This window comes from Aedes albopictus, chromosome 1, assembly GCF_035046485.1.
Source record: "Aedes albopictus strain Foshan chromosome 1, AalbF5, whole genome shotgun sequence".
NCBI classification, from domain to species: domain Eukaryota; kingdom Metazoa; phylum Arthropoda; class Insecta; order Diptera; family Culicidae; genus Aedes; species Aedes albopictus.
In genome coordinates this window covers 102,920,361-102,937,242 of record NC_085136.1, presented here as the reverse complement: position 1 = coordinate 102,937,242, position 16,882 = coordinate 102,920,361, and the positions used below count along the sequence as shown (strand labels likewise).

The window sequence follows — 16,882 nt, the reverse complement described above, 5'->3', positions numbered from 1 at the left end:
GTGTTGTGTTGTTGATTGATAATGATGTTGACGACCGATGCGTCGTCGTCGCCGACGTCTTTGTATTGGTACATTCACTCCCGATTGCATCGATTGCGAACCATTACCGAGCATGAGCAAAGGCCAGCAGCAGCTGTTTCCATTCATCTCCGAAAGGGAAAAAAATCTGATGTGTGGAAATTTTACTCACCATTTGCGTGCTCACTGCTCACTGTGCACCACCGATCTTTTATCACACGCACACAAACACACACCAGCTGGAACACCACGAAATCCCTTTGTTGCTTTGATCACACGCACACCGTCAAAGGGTGACTGGCCGAGTCGAGTCTCTTGCATCAGGATGACGACGACCATGGAGAATGACAACAACGGGGACGGGATTGAACGGAATGGACATTGCACTGCACCTTATTTCTTCCCCCGTTCGAATGGCTCACTCCTAGTGACTGGTGCCACCTCCATTCGGGGAAACCAGACACACCAGGCTGATGAACTTTCTTTTTCCTTGGGGAGGAACACTATTAATCATCACCACGGCCACGGCCTACTACCAATGACGAATGGGACAAAACCCGAACACAACACTCACTGATGTAGGTATATCGCTGATGGTCACTGTTTTCCACACTCTAAGTAGGCGCCATGATCAATTTTTCTGTTCCGACGTTTTCCTTCTACCAACTTCCAAGGCTGAAAATTATCTCGGATTCGCTTCACTTCTGGTTACCATTACCAGCTAATGAATCGAAATCAACTGGGGGTTCTTCCGCAAACAACCTGAAAATTCGACGCACAAATCGCGAACACTCACCACAACTGGCCACTGCACCGTGAATCCGATTGAACAATATCAAAGAATCTAGCTTTTCGTCGTTTTGTCGAGCTGTGTCTGGCGAAGCAGCAAAAAGAGAAACTTATCCTTGGAAGATCTTCATCTCACTGACAGACTGGCAGACTGACTGGTTGCTTCTGTTGCACCGAAGACTGGCTCCTCTAGGCACTAGTATTCTTTTTCGCGTTTTTCTTTTGGCGACGACTTCGCGACGAGGAACAATCTGCTTGCTGCTAGAGGTGAACACTACAATCGACTACAACGCGACCGACGACGGACGAGAGCCATCCAACAGAAGAAGCGAGAAAAATCTGCTTGCCTCGGTGCTGCTGCTGCTAGATACTATTGCGAAAACAGCACCAAATTCAGCCATGAGAAGAGCCAAGCTACGAACACGGCGGACAGACCAGCTAGTGCACGCACACTCGCACATGGGTGGCGCATTCGAGATAATGTGCGTCTGTATGTGTGTGTCATGACAACGGCAAAACACTCGCGTAATTTGTGAAAAGGCCCATGGTTGAAAAATAGTAACATAGAACGGGCTCACCAAAAAAAAATGCGAAAATAGTTGCAACGGAAAGTTAACAATACAGTAATACGAAACGAAACCAACAATCTCAGCGAAGAAGACGGAATTACGATTGGAAGCTCGATACGTGGAACAGCCTGTCCTCCAACTTCATCGGGAGCACCCGCATACTTGCCGATCTACTAAAGGACTGCGGGTTCGGCATCGTAGCGCTGCAAGAGGTTTGTTCAACTTTGTTGCGAACGTTTAAAGGTAATCATACGATCTACCAGAGCTGTGGCAACACACGCGAGCTTGGAACACCTTTCATCCTGATGGGTGATATGCAGAGGTGCGTTGTTGGTTAGTGGTCGATCGACGAAGCAAGAGGGCACTGCACTGTTTTGATTTTGTATGGGATTTTGACGTTTCGTGGCCTTGTTGTTTACAAAATTTCTGTAAGAGTGAAAGAGAAGGAGAGAATTTCGTGCAGTGCCCTATATACATCTTGAGGATGAAGGACAGATGCTTCAACATGAGCAAAACAAACGTGCACAGCCCTCACTCAGGAAGCACTGATGATGACAAAGACGCCTACTACGCGCAACTGGAACGCGAATAAGATCGCTGCCGAAACAACGACATTAAGATCATCATACCTAAGGGACCTAAATACTCAGGTAGGCCAGGCGGAGTAATTGAGACAGACGATTGTAAAGTTTGGAGCCCAACAGTGGATGAACGGTAACAGATCTAGGAGTACGTGCACAGGACAAAAGATTTCCAGCCCCTGACCTTCAAGAGATTGAAGAGGTTAGCCGGTTGAAAAACAACATATCCGCTGGAGCAGATCAACTACCAAGCGAGTTACTAAAACACGGTGGAGAAGCACTGGTGAGAGCCCTACACTGGGTCATTACCAAGATTTGGGAGGAGGAAGTATTACCGGAGGAGTGGATAGAAGGTATCGTGTGTCCCATCTACAAAAAGGGCAATAAGTTGGATTGCGGGAACTATCGCGCGATCACACTACTGAGCGCCGCCTACAAGGTACTCTCTCAAATTTTATGCCACCGTCTATCACCGATTGCAAGAGAGTTCGTGGGGCAATATCAGGCTGGATTCATGGGTGAACGCGCTACAACGGACCAGATGCTCGCCATCCGCCAGATGTTGCAGAAATGCCGCGAATAAAACGTGCCCACACATCACTTGTTCAACGATTTCAAATCGGCGTATGATACAATCGATCGAGAACAGCTATGGCAGATTACGGATTCCTGGATAAACTGATACGATTAATCAAGGCGACGATGGATCGAGTGATGTGCGTAGTTCGAGTATCAGGGACACTCTCGAGTCCCTTCGAATCTCGCAGAGGGTTACGGCAATTTGATGGTCTTCGTGATTGCTTTTCAACATTGCGTTAGAAGGTGTAATAAGGAGAGCGAGGATAAACACGAGTGGGACGATTTTCACGAACTTCGTTCAGTTGCTTGGTTTCGCTGATGATATTGATATTATAGCTCGTTAGTTTGAGACGATGGCGGAAACGTACATCCGACTAAAGAGTGAAGCCAGGCGAATCGGATTAGTCATTAATGTGTCGAAGACAAAGTACATGATGGCAAAGGGCTTCAGGGAGGAATCACCACGCCCGCCACCCCGAATTTATATCGACGGTGATGAAATCGAGGCGGTTGAAGAATTCGTGTACTTGGGCCCACTGGTGACCACCGACAACGACAGCCACAGAGAAATTCATAGGCGCATTCTGGCAGGAAATCGAGCTTACTTTGGACTTCGCAGAACTCTTCGATCGAACAAAGTTCGCCGTCACACGAAGTTAACTATCTACAAAACGCTGATTAAACCGGTAGTCCTCTATGGGCACGAAAATGGACTCTATGTGCAGAGGATCAACGCGCCCTTGAAGTTTTCGAACGGAAGATGGACGGCAGATGGAAGACGGGACTTGGAGAAGGCGAATGAACCACGAACTGCATCAGCTGCTGAGAGAACCAACCATCGTCCACACCGCGAAAATCGGGAGGCTACGGTGGGCGGATCACGTCATCAGAATGTCGGATAGCAACCCGACTAAAATGGTTCTCGAGACCGGTACAAGACCGGTACAAGAAGACGTGGTGCGCAGCAAGCTAGGTGAGTCGACCAAGTTGAGGACGATCTGCGGACCCTACGCAGAGTGCGGAACTGCAGACAAACAGCCATGGACCGAGTGGAATGGAGACGGCAACTATGTACAGCAGAGGCCACCCTGGCCTTAGTCTGATCGATAAGGTAAGTAAGTGGATGAACGAAATGACCTACAACTCACCGATCATTCATAGCACCTTTATCCAACACATCGTTCCTACTCGATAAACCTGGAGATCACCACAGCAAACGGAATCGCAAATCTAACACGTTTTGGTTGTTGATGAACGGCATTTCTGCAACATTATCGACGTCAGGATCTATCGTGGCGTAACATTGACTCTGATCACCACCGGATTCAGTCAAACCACGCCCAAAAACTCTTCGTCACTAACAATGTACGGTACTGACGACCGCCACGGTACGATGTAGAGCGACTTTGACTCCAAGCAACCGGATGGCGCCTCAGCATACACACATGATCTAGAGGCAACGATGCTGGACGAGGGCGAGTTCGATGTGAAGGCGGCTGGAGTACAGTAAAAGCAGCGATAAACAACCAAACCGAATACCCCGTCGGATACGCGGAAAGGAGTCGACGAAATGATTGGTTCAACGAATGCAGAATGATTTTGGAGGGCAGGACAGCAGTGCGGCATTGGACATGGCAGAACGTTGAACGTTTTAAGTTGGAAGGGGGACACCAGAACCTCCTCTTCTGTGAGAAACGCCACCTGGAAGAAGCGGAGTGCGAGGAAGTGGAACAGTTGTACTACTTCTCAGGTAACACAGAAGTTCTACCAGAAGCTCAACACATTCTGTTCCCGATCGTCGGAACAAACACAGTTCTTCTAGCTGCAGGCTTAGCAGCTACAAAACTGTAATCTAATTTAGTCGGTGGTCAGTAAACAGATACTAAGTTACTTCTTACATTTTCGGTATTTTTGAGTCTCTTCCAGGTGTGTCAGTAACTGGGAAAAGGTGTGGATCGAATAATCTCAACTGACTGCAATAATTATGCACTGTGCGGTGCTGACTGTGTGCGGAAACTGCTGTTATTTTTCACTGATTGAAACTATCGAAATATTCCACTAAATTCACTGAGCAAAATGCTGCCTATATGTGCACTAGCAAAATCTGAATGGATCTGTTTTTCTCTGTTCCGTCAGTTGCTATCCGATCTGTCAGTCCGCTCGGCAACAGCCGCTCAGTTGCGAGAAACCGGACGGTGGTTTCACCATAGTTTCGCGCTCAACAGTGTTGTCCGTAACATCCCCCGCCCCGTGAATCACTTCCGTTTCCGGAGCGACTTTATCCGGCTTCTTGTCGTTACTCGAAACATCCAAAACTGTTAGCTGAACTGTTGGCCTGGCAAAGACTCCTCGGGCTGTCTGCACCACTGCACGTCGAACTTGACCTGATTTGTCCGGAAAGTCTTCCAGAATCCGTCCTCTTTCCCAACTTTTCCGTGTCTGCTTATCTATTATCACAGCTAGGTCCCCAAGTTCCAACGGTTTATGCCGCTTGAACTGTACAGCAGCAAGAAGCGGTTCGGAGTGAGCGTTTCTTGATCTGCTGCTTCTAAGGTAACGTAGGTCAGTGGACGACTGTTAACAATTCCCTCTGCTTCCAGCATTATGGTTTCGAACACCTCGTAACTCGGATGATGCGGACTGTCAGATATTGCTGCCATTGTTACTTTTACAGACTTCACCATTCGCTCCCACGGACCTCCCATATGCGGGGCTGCAGAAACGTTGAAGTGCCACTGCGTACGGGCGTTGGTGAACGTAGCCGCATAATCCTCGTTGATGGCCTTGGTTCTCTTTTGTCAACTGACGACTGGCTCCCACAAAGATGGTACCGTTATCCGAGATTACTTAGTTAACAGACTGTGTGCTAGCTCCAGACGAACAGCTCAAACTATGAGACGCGTAAACAAACTATCCAAAGCTTCACAATACTGCGACCGACTTTCACTTCGAAGTGGCCTACGCCGACGTACGTAGATGGACGAATGAAGGGATTCAGACGAATCTTCGGAAGCGGTCCCATCATCGGTGGAACTGGAGCTGCTTTCCTGATTTTACAGTACTGACAGCTACGACAACACACGCTCCGTACTACTGTTCGCATCCTCGGAATGTAGAACCGTTGTCTCAGCTCGTTGCGTACCGTCTCGGCGTTAGCGTGAAGGAACCGCTGGTGAAAGCCAAGCACAACGAAGTATGTGATCCGATGACTTCTCGGCAACACGACTATGAAAGCGATGGAGCTCGTTCGATTCTGCCGCCAACTCGTAGAACTCCTTTCTCGTTCAGGAATGGAGACAACGCACGAATAGGACTGCAAATGGGATTAGTCTCTAAAATACTTCTTAGAGGAACTGGTGGAACAACTTTGAAAGCATTTGTAAGAGAATTTATTGAAGGAATTTCTCTAGAGATTATTGCAAAAACTCCTGAAGGAATTCTTGAAGGAACTCTTCCGAGAAATTCCTGCATGAACTCCTAGTGAAATTTTCCAATGATCTTCTAAAATGAACTACTGGTAGAATATATTGAGGCATGCCTGTAGGAAGTTCGGGAAGAATATCCTCCAAAAGAGCTTCTGTTATTCCTTGAGATTTCTCCAAGCATGTTCTTGAGATTCCTCATGGTAATCGTTTGATATACTTTAAGGTTCTCCTAGAATTTTCCAAGGGAAATCTCTCCAGGAGCTCGTCCGAAAAAATCGTCCAGCAATTTCTTTGGGCATCCATTTGTGGATTCATTGTTGAGATCCTTCGCAGATTTCTCCAAAAAATGTTCTGGAGTTCCTCTCTAGGTAATCTCGTACGATTGGTTACCTCAGTTTTGTTTGTCCACACCCCTGCGATTTGTCCAAGTGGTCCTTCGAAGTTTTCTTCAGAAGTTTCTTCTAGCATTAAACCGCGGTTAATTCTCATTAAATTTCTCCTGGCCTTTCCAGTTCCATCAGGCATTCAATTAGAATTCTTCAAGATATTAATTCTGGTTTTTACTCTACATTCCTCTAGAACTTTCTTCTGAAGATGATTCTACTAAAAACCATCCAGTCCTTTCTCTATAAGTGACATAGTATGTGTCAGTCGAGCTTCAATATCAACATTCTAAAAACAATACACGCACACTTGTTGCTCGTAGGCCGCGAGAGTGCGGGAAATTGGCATCTAAACAAGCCGAAGGAGAGATAAAGTTGTGGACCCGGTTAGGGTGGTACTTCGAATCCAGTTTGACTTTCTATTCCGCAGAATTTTAACTTGTTGTGTGGGTTAGTTGGTTCTCTGGATTCTCTGAAGGAACTCCTAGAGGAATTTTCGAAGTAGCTCCAAAAGAAATTCCTTACAGAACACAGGGTTTTTAAATAATTTCTTGAATTTCTTGAATAAAAAGCTAATTCTTTTCACCGAACGCAGGATTGTTTGAACTATCCTGAGGATACTACTAGAGAAGTCTCTTACAGGAGTTCGTGGAAAATTGTGGAAGAATTTTCTCGTGAAATTTATAGAGCATTTTTTTTCGAGAGATTATAGTAAAAACTTGTGGGGCCAATTCTTGAATAAACTCGAAGTGAAATGTTTCAAGGGACTGCTAGAGAAATTCCGGAAGGAACTTCTGGAGGCATATCTGTAAGGGACTTCGGGAAGAATATCTGACGAAGACTCATTCCAGCGTAACGCGATCCCACGAGGAACTGACCTCTATGAACAAATTACGCTTGCTTTCTAGTAATACCTTCGTGACCATGTATGTACTTTGTGATGCTTTATTTGTTTTAAGGTGTACTGATACAAATACAGTTAAGAGTTTCTTTAGATTTTATTTTTCTCAAATAAATTGCAAGAAATTTCATTAGGAATAATTCAAAGAATACCTTAACCCTTTCAGGACGGTTGGGCCATTTCCAACTCGCTGACGCGTTCTACAGCGGCGAGGTTTGTGAAAAAAGTCGTCCCGAAAGGGTTAAAATGGATGCAAAAGTTTCTCCTAGGATTCTTCAGAGTTCTTCCGAACATTACACCAACAATTCCTCTGGGGATTGTTCCAGGAATTACTACTAGAATCAAGGGGAATGTCTACCTTGTCTACCCGGAAAATCCGCATGTATCTGTTCCAAACCGTCGAAAATATTTTTGGCCACCTGCTTGTGTGGAGCCGCCCCATATTTGAGCTCCATGTCTGGCAAACCAAACGACTGACTTAGGGTGATCAGTGTTGCCATAACAGCATCAATGTTTGATTTCTCTGGAGAATCTCTAGATTGTTGCAGAAACTCCTGAAGAAACTCCCCGACGATTTCTTGCATGAACTCCTAGGGAAATTACCCAATGGTTTTCTAAAGAATTTCCAGAAGGAACTGCTGGAGAAATATCTACAGGAACGTTTGGAGGCATGCCTGCAGTAACTTAGGGAAGAATAGCCTCCAGAAGCTCTTTCAGGTTTCCTCGAGTTTCCTCCAAGTATGTTCCTGAGATTCCTCATGGTAATCTTTTGGTACACATACGTGAAAGTTCTTCTAGTATTTCCGAAGAGAAATCCCTTCAGGGGTCGTTCATTAATGACGTAGTATTTTAAGGGGAGGGGAAGTCTCTGATTATGCTTCTAGGGTTAGGAGGGCATCAAAAACCGTCCAAAAGCTACGTAATTTATGGACGGCTCTTAAAAGTTCGTCCGAAATATCCTCCAGCAGTTTCTTTGGGAATCTATATGTGGATTCTTATTCACGATCCTCAGATTACTCTAAAAATGTTATGGAATTTTTCTAGGTAATCACGTACGATGCCTGCCGTGGTTACCTTGATTATACTTGGATACCTAAAAAAGTTCTGACCCCTGCGATTTCTCCAAGTAGTTCTTGGAGGTTTATTTTCAGAAGTTTCTTTTGGGGATTACTGCAGATACCCCTTTTAGAATTCCTTTTGGACTGGTGTGATAGAAATTGATTAGCTCGGTAAAACTGGCAACACTGCTTTGTGGAATCAGAATAAGAGATCAGAAGGTGTTTTATTAGTTGTGACAGCGGAGCTTCTTTTGTAGATAGAGGAAATCGTACACTAAAATGTTTTTTTTTATAACATGAAATAGTTATAATAATTGAAAATAAATACTATTACAGCATTGAAGCTGCTTAGAGGAAGCTGCTATCAGTAGGTGTCGATTTATTTCTACCGAGATTCTGCGAGAGCTCTATCAGGCATTAGGATTCTTTAAGAAATTCATTCTGGATTTTACCCAAGAACTTCCAGAACTTCCTTCTGGGAGTTTCCTGTTGTAACCTTCCTGAAGTTTCTTCTGCGAATCTCTACGAAGTATTTCTGGAAATCTTCCTAGATGTTTTTCTAGGAAACCTCTAGGAATACCTCGAAAAGTTGCTGGAGAAATTCTTAGATCAAATTCCTGAAACAATCCTCATAAAAAAATCTCGAAAGCAACTTCTGCAGGAACCCCCTAGCCCTTTCCTTCCCACGACTTTTAACGACTATATATATGCCAAAGAAGCGTTTCAAAAAATAGTGCTTAACCATTATGTGGCCGGCAGGGTACCCGAATACCCAGCACCCATTTAAAATACAAGTGTAGAAAAAAGCAAAAAGTTTGCCGGCCACATAACGGTTAAACAAAAGTTATTGAAATTTGACTAACTTTTTCGAAATCGATCAAAAAAATTTTGGTTGTAGATCAATAGGGTTTTGATTATTGATACACAAAGTTCAACTATTGAAACAAGTAGTTAGTACACGGAAAAAAATCCATTCCCCTAATCATGAATAAAAAATCATGTTCTTATGATGTCTGCCAACTCATAATATCATAATTTAAATTCATAATATAGCAATAATTACACGTCTTGCTGTTTCAGTGGTTTATTACATTCTAAGCCAGTCTAATGTCAAACCTAATCTGTATCCTAAGTCAATGCCTACTATAGCCTACTACATCTCGGGCATCCTGACATTATCGATGTCCTCATCGATATCATTTTCTTCAGATATGTGATCACTCATCCATTTCCTCATATTTTGAGGAGAACAAACCGAATTAAACGGAATATTTGCAATTTGAAATCCATCAATATCAGTTACGACGTACCTATCATTTGGCAAAACTTTATGAATTTTGTACGGTCCTTTATACTTTGGGGCCAATTTATGTTTTTCATCAGTTTTCAATACTATGAAATCACCTTCAGTATAGACCGTGCACTTAATTCTTTTCCGGTCGGTATTTCTTTTATTGTATACTTGGTTTTTAAAATTTTGATTACGAGCATTTTCGCGAGCATCCGAAATGTTAATTGGTTCAGACAATGTTTGTTTATTGGCAACAAAATTTGCAATATTATGATTCTCACTATCCAAGTTGTTCTGTTGAACTCCAAACAATAATACACTAGGGAAATTACCAATTGACCTATTATAGGTATTATTAAACACAAACTCGACTTTTGGTAACAACTGATTCCATTTTTTCGATGATTCGTGACACAATTTTGCAAGCATGGGAGTTAAAGTCTTATTTACCCGCTCAACTTGGCCATTTGCCTCAGGAGTATAAGCTGCTGTTTTTACATGTTCAATGTGATTGATGTTCATAAAATCATTAAATTTTTTCGATGTAAAACATTTGCCTCTATCCGTTATAATTCTATTCGGTTTACTGTAAAAGTTCATAAAATTTGTTAAATGAACAATAGTTTCATCTGAGCTAACGGTTTTTGTAGGGAATAACTTTGTAAATTTTGTAAATGCATCTATGATTACCAAAACATATTTTGCTCTGTTTGAAGATTGTAACTGAATTGGTCCATAATAGTCTAAATGAATAGTATTGAAAGGTTTATCACCTTTATCAATAATTTTGACAAATCCTTCTTTCCTTTCAGACGGACTATAAAAAATACAAGTTAAACAATTGCTAATATAACTTTTAACTAATTTCTTCATTCTACTAAACCAAAATTGTTTTTTAATCTCATGTATAGTTTTTTCTATTCCAATATGACCACAGTTGTCATGATTTAACTTGATTACATTATCGATCATAAGTTTTGGAACAACCAATAGTCGTTTGATGCCATCTTTTTTAAAAAGCACTCCATTCATAAGTTCAAATTCTGGGAATGAAGATCTTTCTAACAATTGTTTTATTTTAACTATTTTCTGATCTTGTTCTTGTGCTATTATTATGTTTTGTTCTATATCGTTTTCATTAAGAACATTTATAGTGTTGTCTTCGCTATTTTCTTCTATTGAACCAATTCGTTGAATTTCGTCATCAACTGATTGATATTTTTCAATTGGATTTTGACGACTAAGAGCATCAACATGTTGCATTTTTGAGCCATCTTTATATTGTAAATCAAAATTATAGTTTTCTAGAAACATTACCCATCTACAAATTTTTGGGTTAACATCTTTTTTTGATAAAGTTTGCACCAAAGCATTACAATCCGTAAAAATTTTAAAGTGAATTCCTGACAAATAAATGTGAAATCTTTTGATGGCATAAACTACTGCCAGTGTCTCAAGCTCAAAACTATGTAATTTTGATTCAAGTTCATCTGTTTTTCTGCTAAAATATGAAACTGGATGAAAATTATTATCATTTTGTTTTTGTAGTAGAATGGCTCCAAATCCAAGAGAACTTGCGTCACAGTGAAGTTGTGTTTCAGCGTGTGGATCATAAATTGCAAGAATTGGTGAAGAAATCAATCTGTTTTTCAACGTATTAAACGCTTCTAATGCTACATCATCAAATACAAATTTTGTGTCTTTCCTCAAAAGGTTATACAAAGGTCTCGCTATAGTTGCAAAGTTTTTGACAAATTTTCTGAAATAGCTAGTGAGGCCTAAAAATCTCTGAACTTCTTTACTATTTTTAGGAACAGGAAAATTTGAAATATTTTCAATATGGCTATTATTAAGCTTTTTGCCAAATTTATTTATTGTGTAACCTAAGTATTCTATTTCGTCAAACAAAAAATGACATTTACTTACATTTATTTCCAATAAATTATCATTTAAAATTTGAAAAACTTTTGCCAACGTTTCAAAATGTTCATCAAAATTTTTACTTGCAATTAAAATGTCATCAATATAAACAATAATTTTACCATCATCAATTAATTCTTTAAAAATTTTGTTTATAAATCGTTGAAATACTGCAGGAGCATTGCATAATCCAAATGGCACACGCAGATATTCATATTGGCCTTTTGGTGTTACAAACGATGTATATTTAGTGGATTCCTCAGCTATTCTTATTTGATGAAATCCGGATTTCAGATCAATAATTGAAAAAACAGTTTTACCTCTCAAAGAATCAATTAAATCATCTATAATAGGCAATGGGTAATTATCTCTAACGGTATTTTTATTCAATTTTCTATAATCAACGCATAGTCTGAAATCATTATCCTTTTTGGGAATTAATACAATTGGACTCGCATAAGGTGAATTGCTTTCTTTAATGATTCCTTCTTTCAAAAGCTCTTCGATTTTTTCATCAACTTTATTTTTCTGAGCAAAGGATAATCTTCTAGGTTTAAAATGGAAATATTCTTCTTTTTTAAGACTTATGGTCATTTCATAGTTTGTAACTGGTTTTGAAGGTTTTTTATTAAAGTAATAATAAGTTTTGAAATATTCTAAAAATTTTGCCTTTTGGTCATCAGTTACTTTTCCAATATTCTTAATCAAAGTTTTATACGTATCTGAACTGATGTTACATATGTGATTTCTATTTACCTTTATCATTGATGGATTTTCAATCTGCAAATACCTTTTATCATCCTCATACATTCGGATTCCATTTTGAATAATCGTTCGAACATCTGGACGCATGATCACATCTCGTCCGATTATGCCATCGACGAGTCCCATAAACTTATCCGCGATTACATGGAATTCAACTCTGAAACGAATATTTTGGATAATTATTTCAGTTCTAAAAATGCCTAATATTTTAAGTCTATTTCCACTAATACTCCGGTAATATTTACTGTTATTAAATTTAGAAATTTTGAATTTTTCAACCAAACCCCGGCGTATTAGTGAAATTGGACTTCCAGTATCGAATAAAGCTTTAAGTCTACTGTTATGATCAGCTAACTGAAAATCTACAATGCCATGTCGTCCATCTCCTAGTGCTAAGTCATTTTCTGCAACAGCATTCACTCGTTTTGATGCAGCAATTCCATTACCAGGATTTCTCTGATATCGTTCCGGTTGTCCAAAATTTTCACGCGTCTTCCAGCAACAAGCAGCAACATGTCCAAACTGATTACAGGTGTAGCACTTGACTGAATTTCTCAATGGGGCTTGATATCTTGAATCATTTCCAATCATGCGAAAAGCTTGAACTATTTCTGTAACGGTTTTGAAGTTTGACATTCTGGCTTGATTTTTAAGAACGGGATCCAAAATGCCTTCCACAATGTAGTCTACTAATTCTTGATCCGGCATCTTCAATTTTTGGGCAAGAACTTTCTTAGCTTGACAGTAATCGGCAAAGGTTTCAAATAGTCCAGACCATGTTTTCTTCTCCAAGCGCTTCCTAATCTCAAACGTATTGATTGGGCGGTCGAAAAACACCTTCAAACTTCTAATTATTTCAGCATAATCCTTCGTCATAAAATCCGCTTGAGAGTGTAACCACGATAGAGCATTAGCTTTCAGATTACGAATGACAACCAGCTTCATAATGAAATCATCGATATTCAAAGCTTGTTTCGTGTTTTCAAGTATAGCAACAAAATGGTTGACATCTTCTTCAGCACTTCCAGAATACGACGGCAGCATCAGTGAAATTTCTTCTGGTTTGAAATGAACTGGTGGACCAACAGGACTTGCGTTGATCCCTGAGATTTCTCCTTGAGCCGACAAATTTCCACGATTATTGTTACACACATCACAAATATTGTCTCCGCCACCGTTTCCAATGCAATTCGACACTGATCCGGCAGTCGGTTGGACAGCGGCAGCTGCAGCATTCATTGCGCTTGACACGACGATACCTGCAGCAAATTGTCCGCCTTCTTCAAGTGAACTTCTCCTCATTTCAAAATGCATATCATCCTCCACTCTCCTGGATAGCGAATCGACAGAATTAACAGCACTGCCAGCAGCATTTGAGTAACTTGGGTAGACGGTTTCGGCAGAATTTTCGAGATATCCCTGATTCTCCATTTCTCCAATACTCGGTGTAGCATTTTTCTCCAGTTCAGCGGAAGTTTTTTGGCTTCGAAGGAACATGATGTTATCCCACTTCTGAATTATAGCAATAATTACACGTCTTGCTGTTTCAGTGGTTTATTACATTCTAAGCCAGTCTAATGTCAAACCTAATCTGTATCCTAAGTCAATGCCTACTATAGCCTACTACACATAATATCATGAATGAGTTGACCAGAAATATGAATAGAAACAAGCATTTTCATAAATTATATTCATGGTCGCTTCCTAGCGTTACACTTATCTGCCATATGCAATTATATAAATCGCGCGGTCGTTCAGCACAGACATGTGGAAAAAGTTGAACCTGCTATTTTTGCAAAGTTTTTTTTTGGTTAGAGTAATAAATGTGCATATATGAGGAAATGGAACATCGAAACAGTGTGCCCGTAAGATTCGGCAGGTTGTTGGGAGTCGATTGACTAAAAAGTAAACGCGCAAAAAGTAAACAGTGCCCAGTTCGCGTTTTCGTTGTGCCATCCGTCGTAGTTCCGAGTTTATGTACGGAGGGTGAAGCAAAGTGAGAATCGCGCGTTAATTTTCGGTAATTCTCTCTATTTTTCCGGTTTATCCATCGTTCGACGAGTTCGGAGACTCTGCAAGTGATGTGAACTAGTGAACAATTGATGTGGTTTGGAGGGCATTCTTAGCCTGTTGGATGTAGATGCCAAAGACAAAAATAATAAACCAGCTAAATATGATTATCCGGTGAGTTCGATCATTGTTGTTCTCTTTTATATTTGAACATTACATATCTTCACTAACTAGAGGCCAACTAAAAAGTGCTGCTTGCTCATAGAAAAAAAGGATGATGGATAGGTCCCAAAATCATAGAAATGGGCTCTGATATCACGTATTTTATTTTCTTATGATTTTAGCTTGCATCGTTTTATTAATCTAATTAAAAGCATTTGGGACCGACGACGACGGAATCATAAAAGTAATTCTTAATTCCATGAATTCTATGCATGGTTCCATCTCCCTCAACCATGATTTTATGAATTTGACTGAGAAACATTGAGGTCCGACGACGACGGAATCATAAAAGTAATTCTTAATTCCATGAATTCTATGCATGGTTCCATCTCCCTTAACCATGATTTTATGAATTTGACTGAGAAACATTGAGGTCCGACGACGACGGAATCATAAAAGTAATTCTTAATTCCATGAATTCTATGCATGGCTCCATCTCCCTCAACCATGATTTTATGAATTTGACTGAGAAGCATATAGGTCCGACGACGACGGAATCATAAAAGTAATTCTTAATTCCATGAATTCTATGCATGGTTCCATCTCCCTCAACCATGATTTTATAAATTTGACTGAGAAACATTGAGGTCCGACGACGACGGAATCATAAAAGTAATTCTTAATTCCATGAATTCTATGCATGGTTCCATCTCCCTCAACCATGATTTTATGAATTTGACTGAGAAACATTGAGGTCCGACGACGACGGAATCATAAAAGTAATTCTTAATTCCATGAATTCTATGCATGGTTCCATTTCCCTCAACCATGATTTTATGAATTTGCCTGAGAAACATTGAGGTCCGACGACGACGGAATCATAAAAGTAATTCTTAATTCCATGAATTCTATGCATGGTTCCATCTCCCTCAACCATGATTTTATGAATTTGACTGAGAAGCATATAGGTCCGACGACGACGGAATCATAAAAGTATTTTTTGATTCCATGAATTCTATGCATGGTTCTACCTCACCAAACCATAATTTTATGAATCTGGTGGTAAAGCATCAGGATCTGCATCCAGGTTTATGAAAATTATTCTTGGCTTCATGAATGCTACTCATGATCCCAGCTTATTTAATCATAGCTTCATGATTATATTTTCCATTTTTGGTCGTCGAAAGCCAAAACAATAACGGGTGCATAGCGTTATGGTGAAATCAATCATAAGATCATAAAATTTAATCATGGTGTATATTTATAACATAAAATCATAAAAATATCGGGAAACTATGAGTCATATTCATGGTCTTGGGAATGGATTTTTTTCCGTGTAGGTGAGGTTACAATCATGTTCTGAAAATTATTGCATCATGTTTATCCAATTCCGTTTGTCCCGAGTTTGTCGAAAATCGATGGTGCTCTAGAGCAACCATGGGAAGTAGAGGGTAGAGGAACTTCTGTAGATATTACTGAATCCCCAGCAGACATTCCTGAAAGTATCCCCAGATAGAATTCCTACAGGAGTCTCCAGAAGGCTTCTCAAAAGGAATTTCAGAATGTGTCACTAGATATCTGGGAATCCCCAGATAGAATTGCTGGAGGAACACCAGAGATGCTGCCCAGCAGAAACATGCTAAGAAATTGCATGTGGAACGCAGGAATATCTGAAGGAACTTCTAGAAAGTATCCTGAGGATACCACTAGAGAAGTCCCAAAAAAATATCTCTTACAGGAACTCCTGAAAAATTTTGTAAGGATTTCCTCGAGAAATTTATTTTATAGCAAAAATTTGTGGAGCCATTCTTGAATGATATCGAAGTGACATGTTCCAAGGGACTTCTAGAGAAATTTTAGAAGGAACTTTTAATTCAGCAGGAATTCCAGTAGAAACTCCTGCAAGCATATCTAAGATTAACTATCCATTCCAGCGTAACACGACAGCACGAGGTACCATCCTTCATGAACACATTACGCTAGCTTTCTAGTAGTATCTCCGTGACCATGTTGTTGAAGGTTCAACGGGTTTTATATCAAGCTTATCAGATGTACTTCCTGATGCTTTATTTGTTCTAAAGTCATCTGATTTAAATTCAGTGAATAGGGTATGTGTGCCATCAGTAATCTCACGCTCCCATATTCATCCTATCCGAAAACAAGCGATTACGGCACCGATTGATTTCGTTCTTTTTGTTTTCATAGGTGCTCATTTCTAACAAAAAATACAAAAATAAGAAACAAAACAAACAGCGCTTCAATCCTTTGTTTTTCGTAGGATGAAAATGGGAGCCACATGCTTAATAAGGGAACCAATACCCTATAACATGTTCTTCGAAACACGACAACATGGCAGCAATCTACTTTTTTAAGTTAAAATAGAGTTCGAGTGTCTTCTACAGATTTCTAGACGTGACTGGTTTACGTCCTG

At 40.3% G+C, this 16,882-nt stretch overlaps 1 protein-coding gene across 5 annotated transcripts in view; it reads right to left on the bottom strand.

The window, feature by feature from the left end:
* Positions 1–16,882, bottom strand: part of LOC109409444 (protein phosphatase Slingshot) — a 111,169-nt gene that overhangs the window by 82,295 nt on the left and 11,992 nt on the right. Inside the window, exons 1-2 of one of the 5 annotated variants that reach the window (XM_029855479.2) lie at positions 815–1,677; positions 191–693 (exon numbers count right to left, since the gene is read on the bottom strand). The exons of 1 other annotated variant lie outside the window; for it this stretch is intronic. In XM_029855479.2, coding sequence (XP_029711339.2) covers positions 191–193 — 3 coding nt within the window. In that variant the 5' untranslated portion in view covers positions 194–693; positions 815–1,677. Of the gene's footprint in view, positions 1–190; positions 15,259–16,882 lie in introns of those variants that run through there. 3 more of the 5 variants (XR_009996133.1, XM_029855478.2, XM_029855481.2) reach the window with 3 other exon arrangements.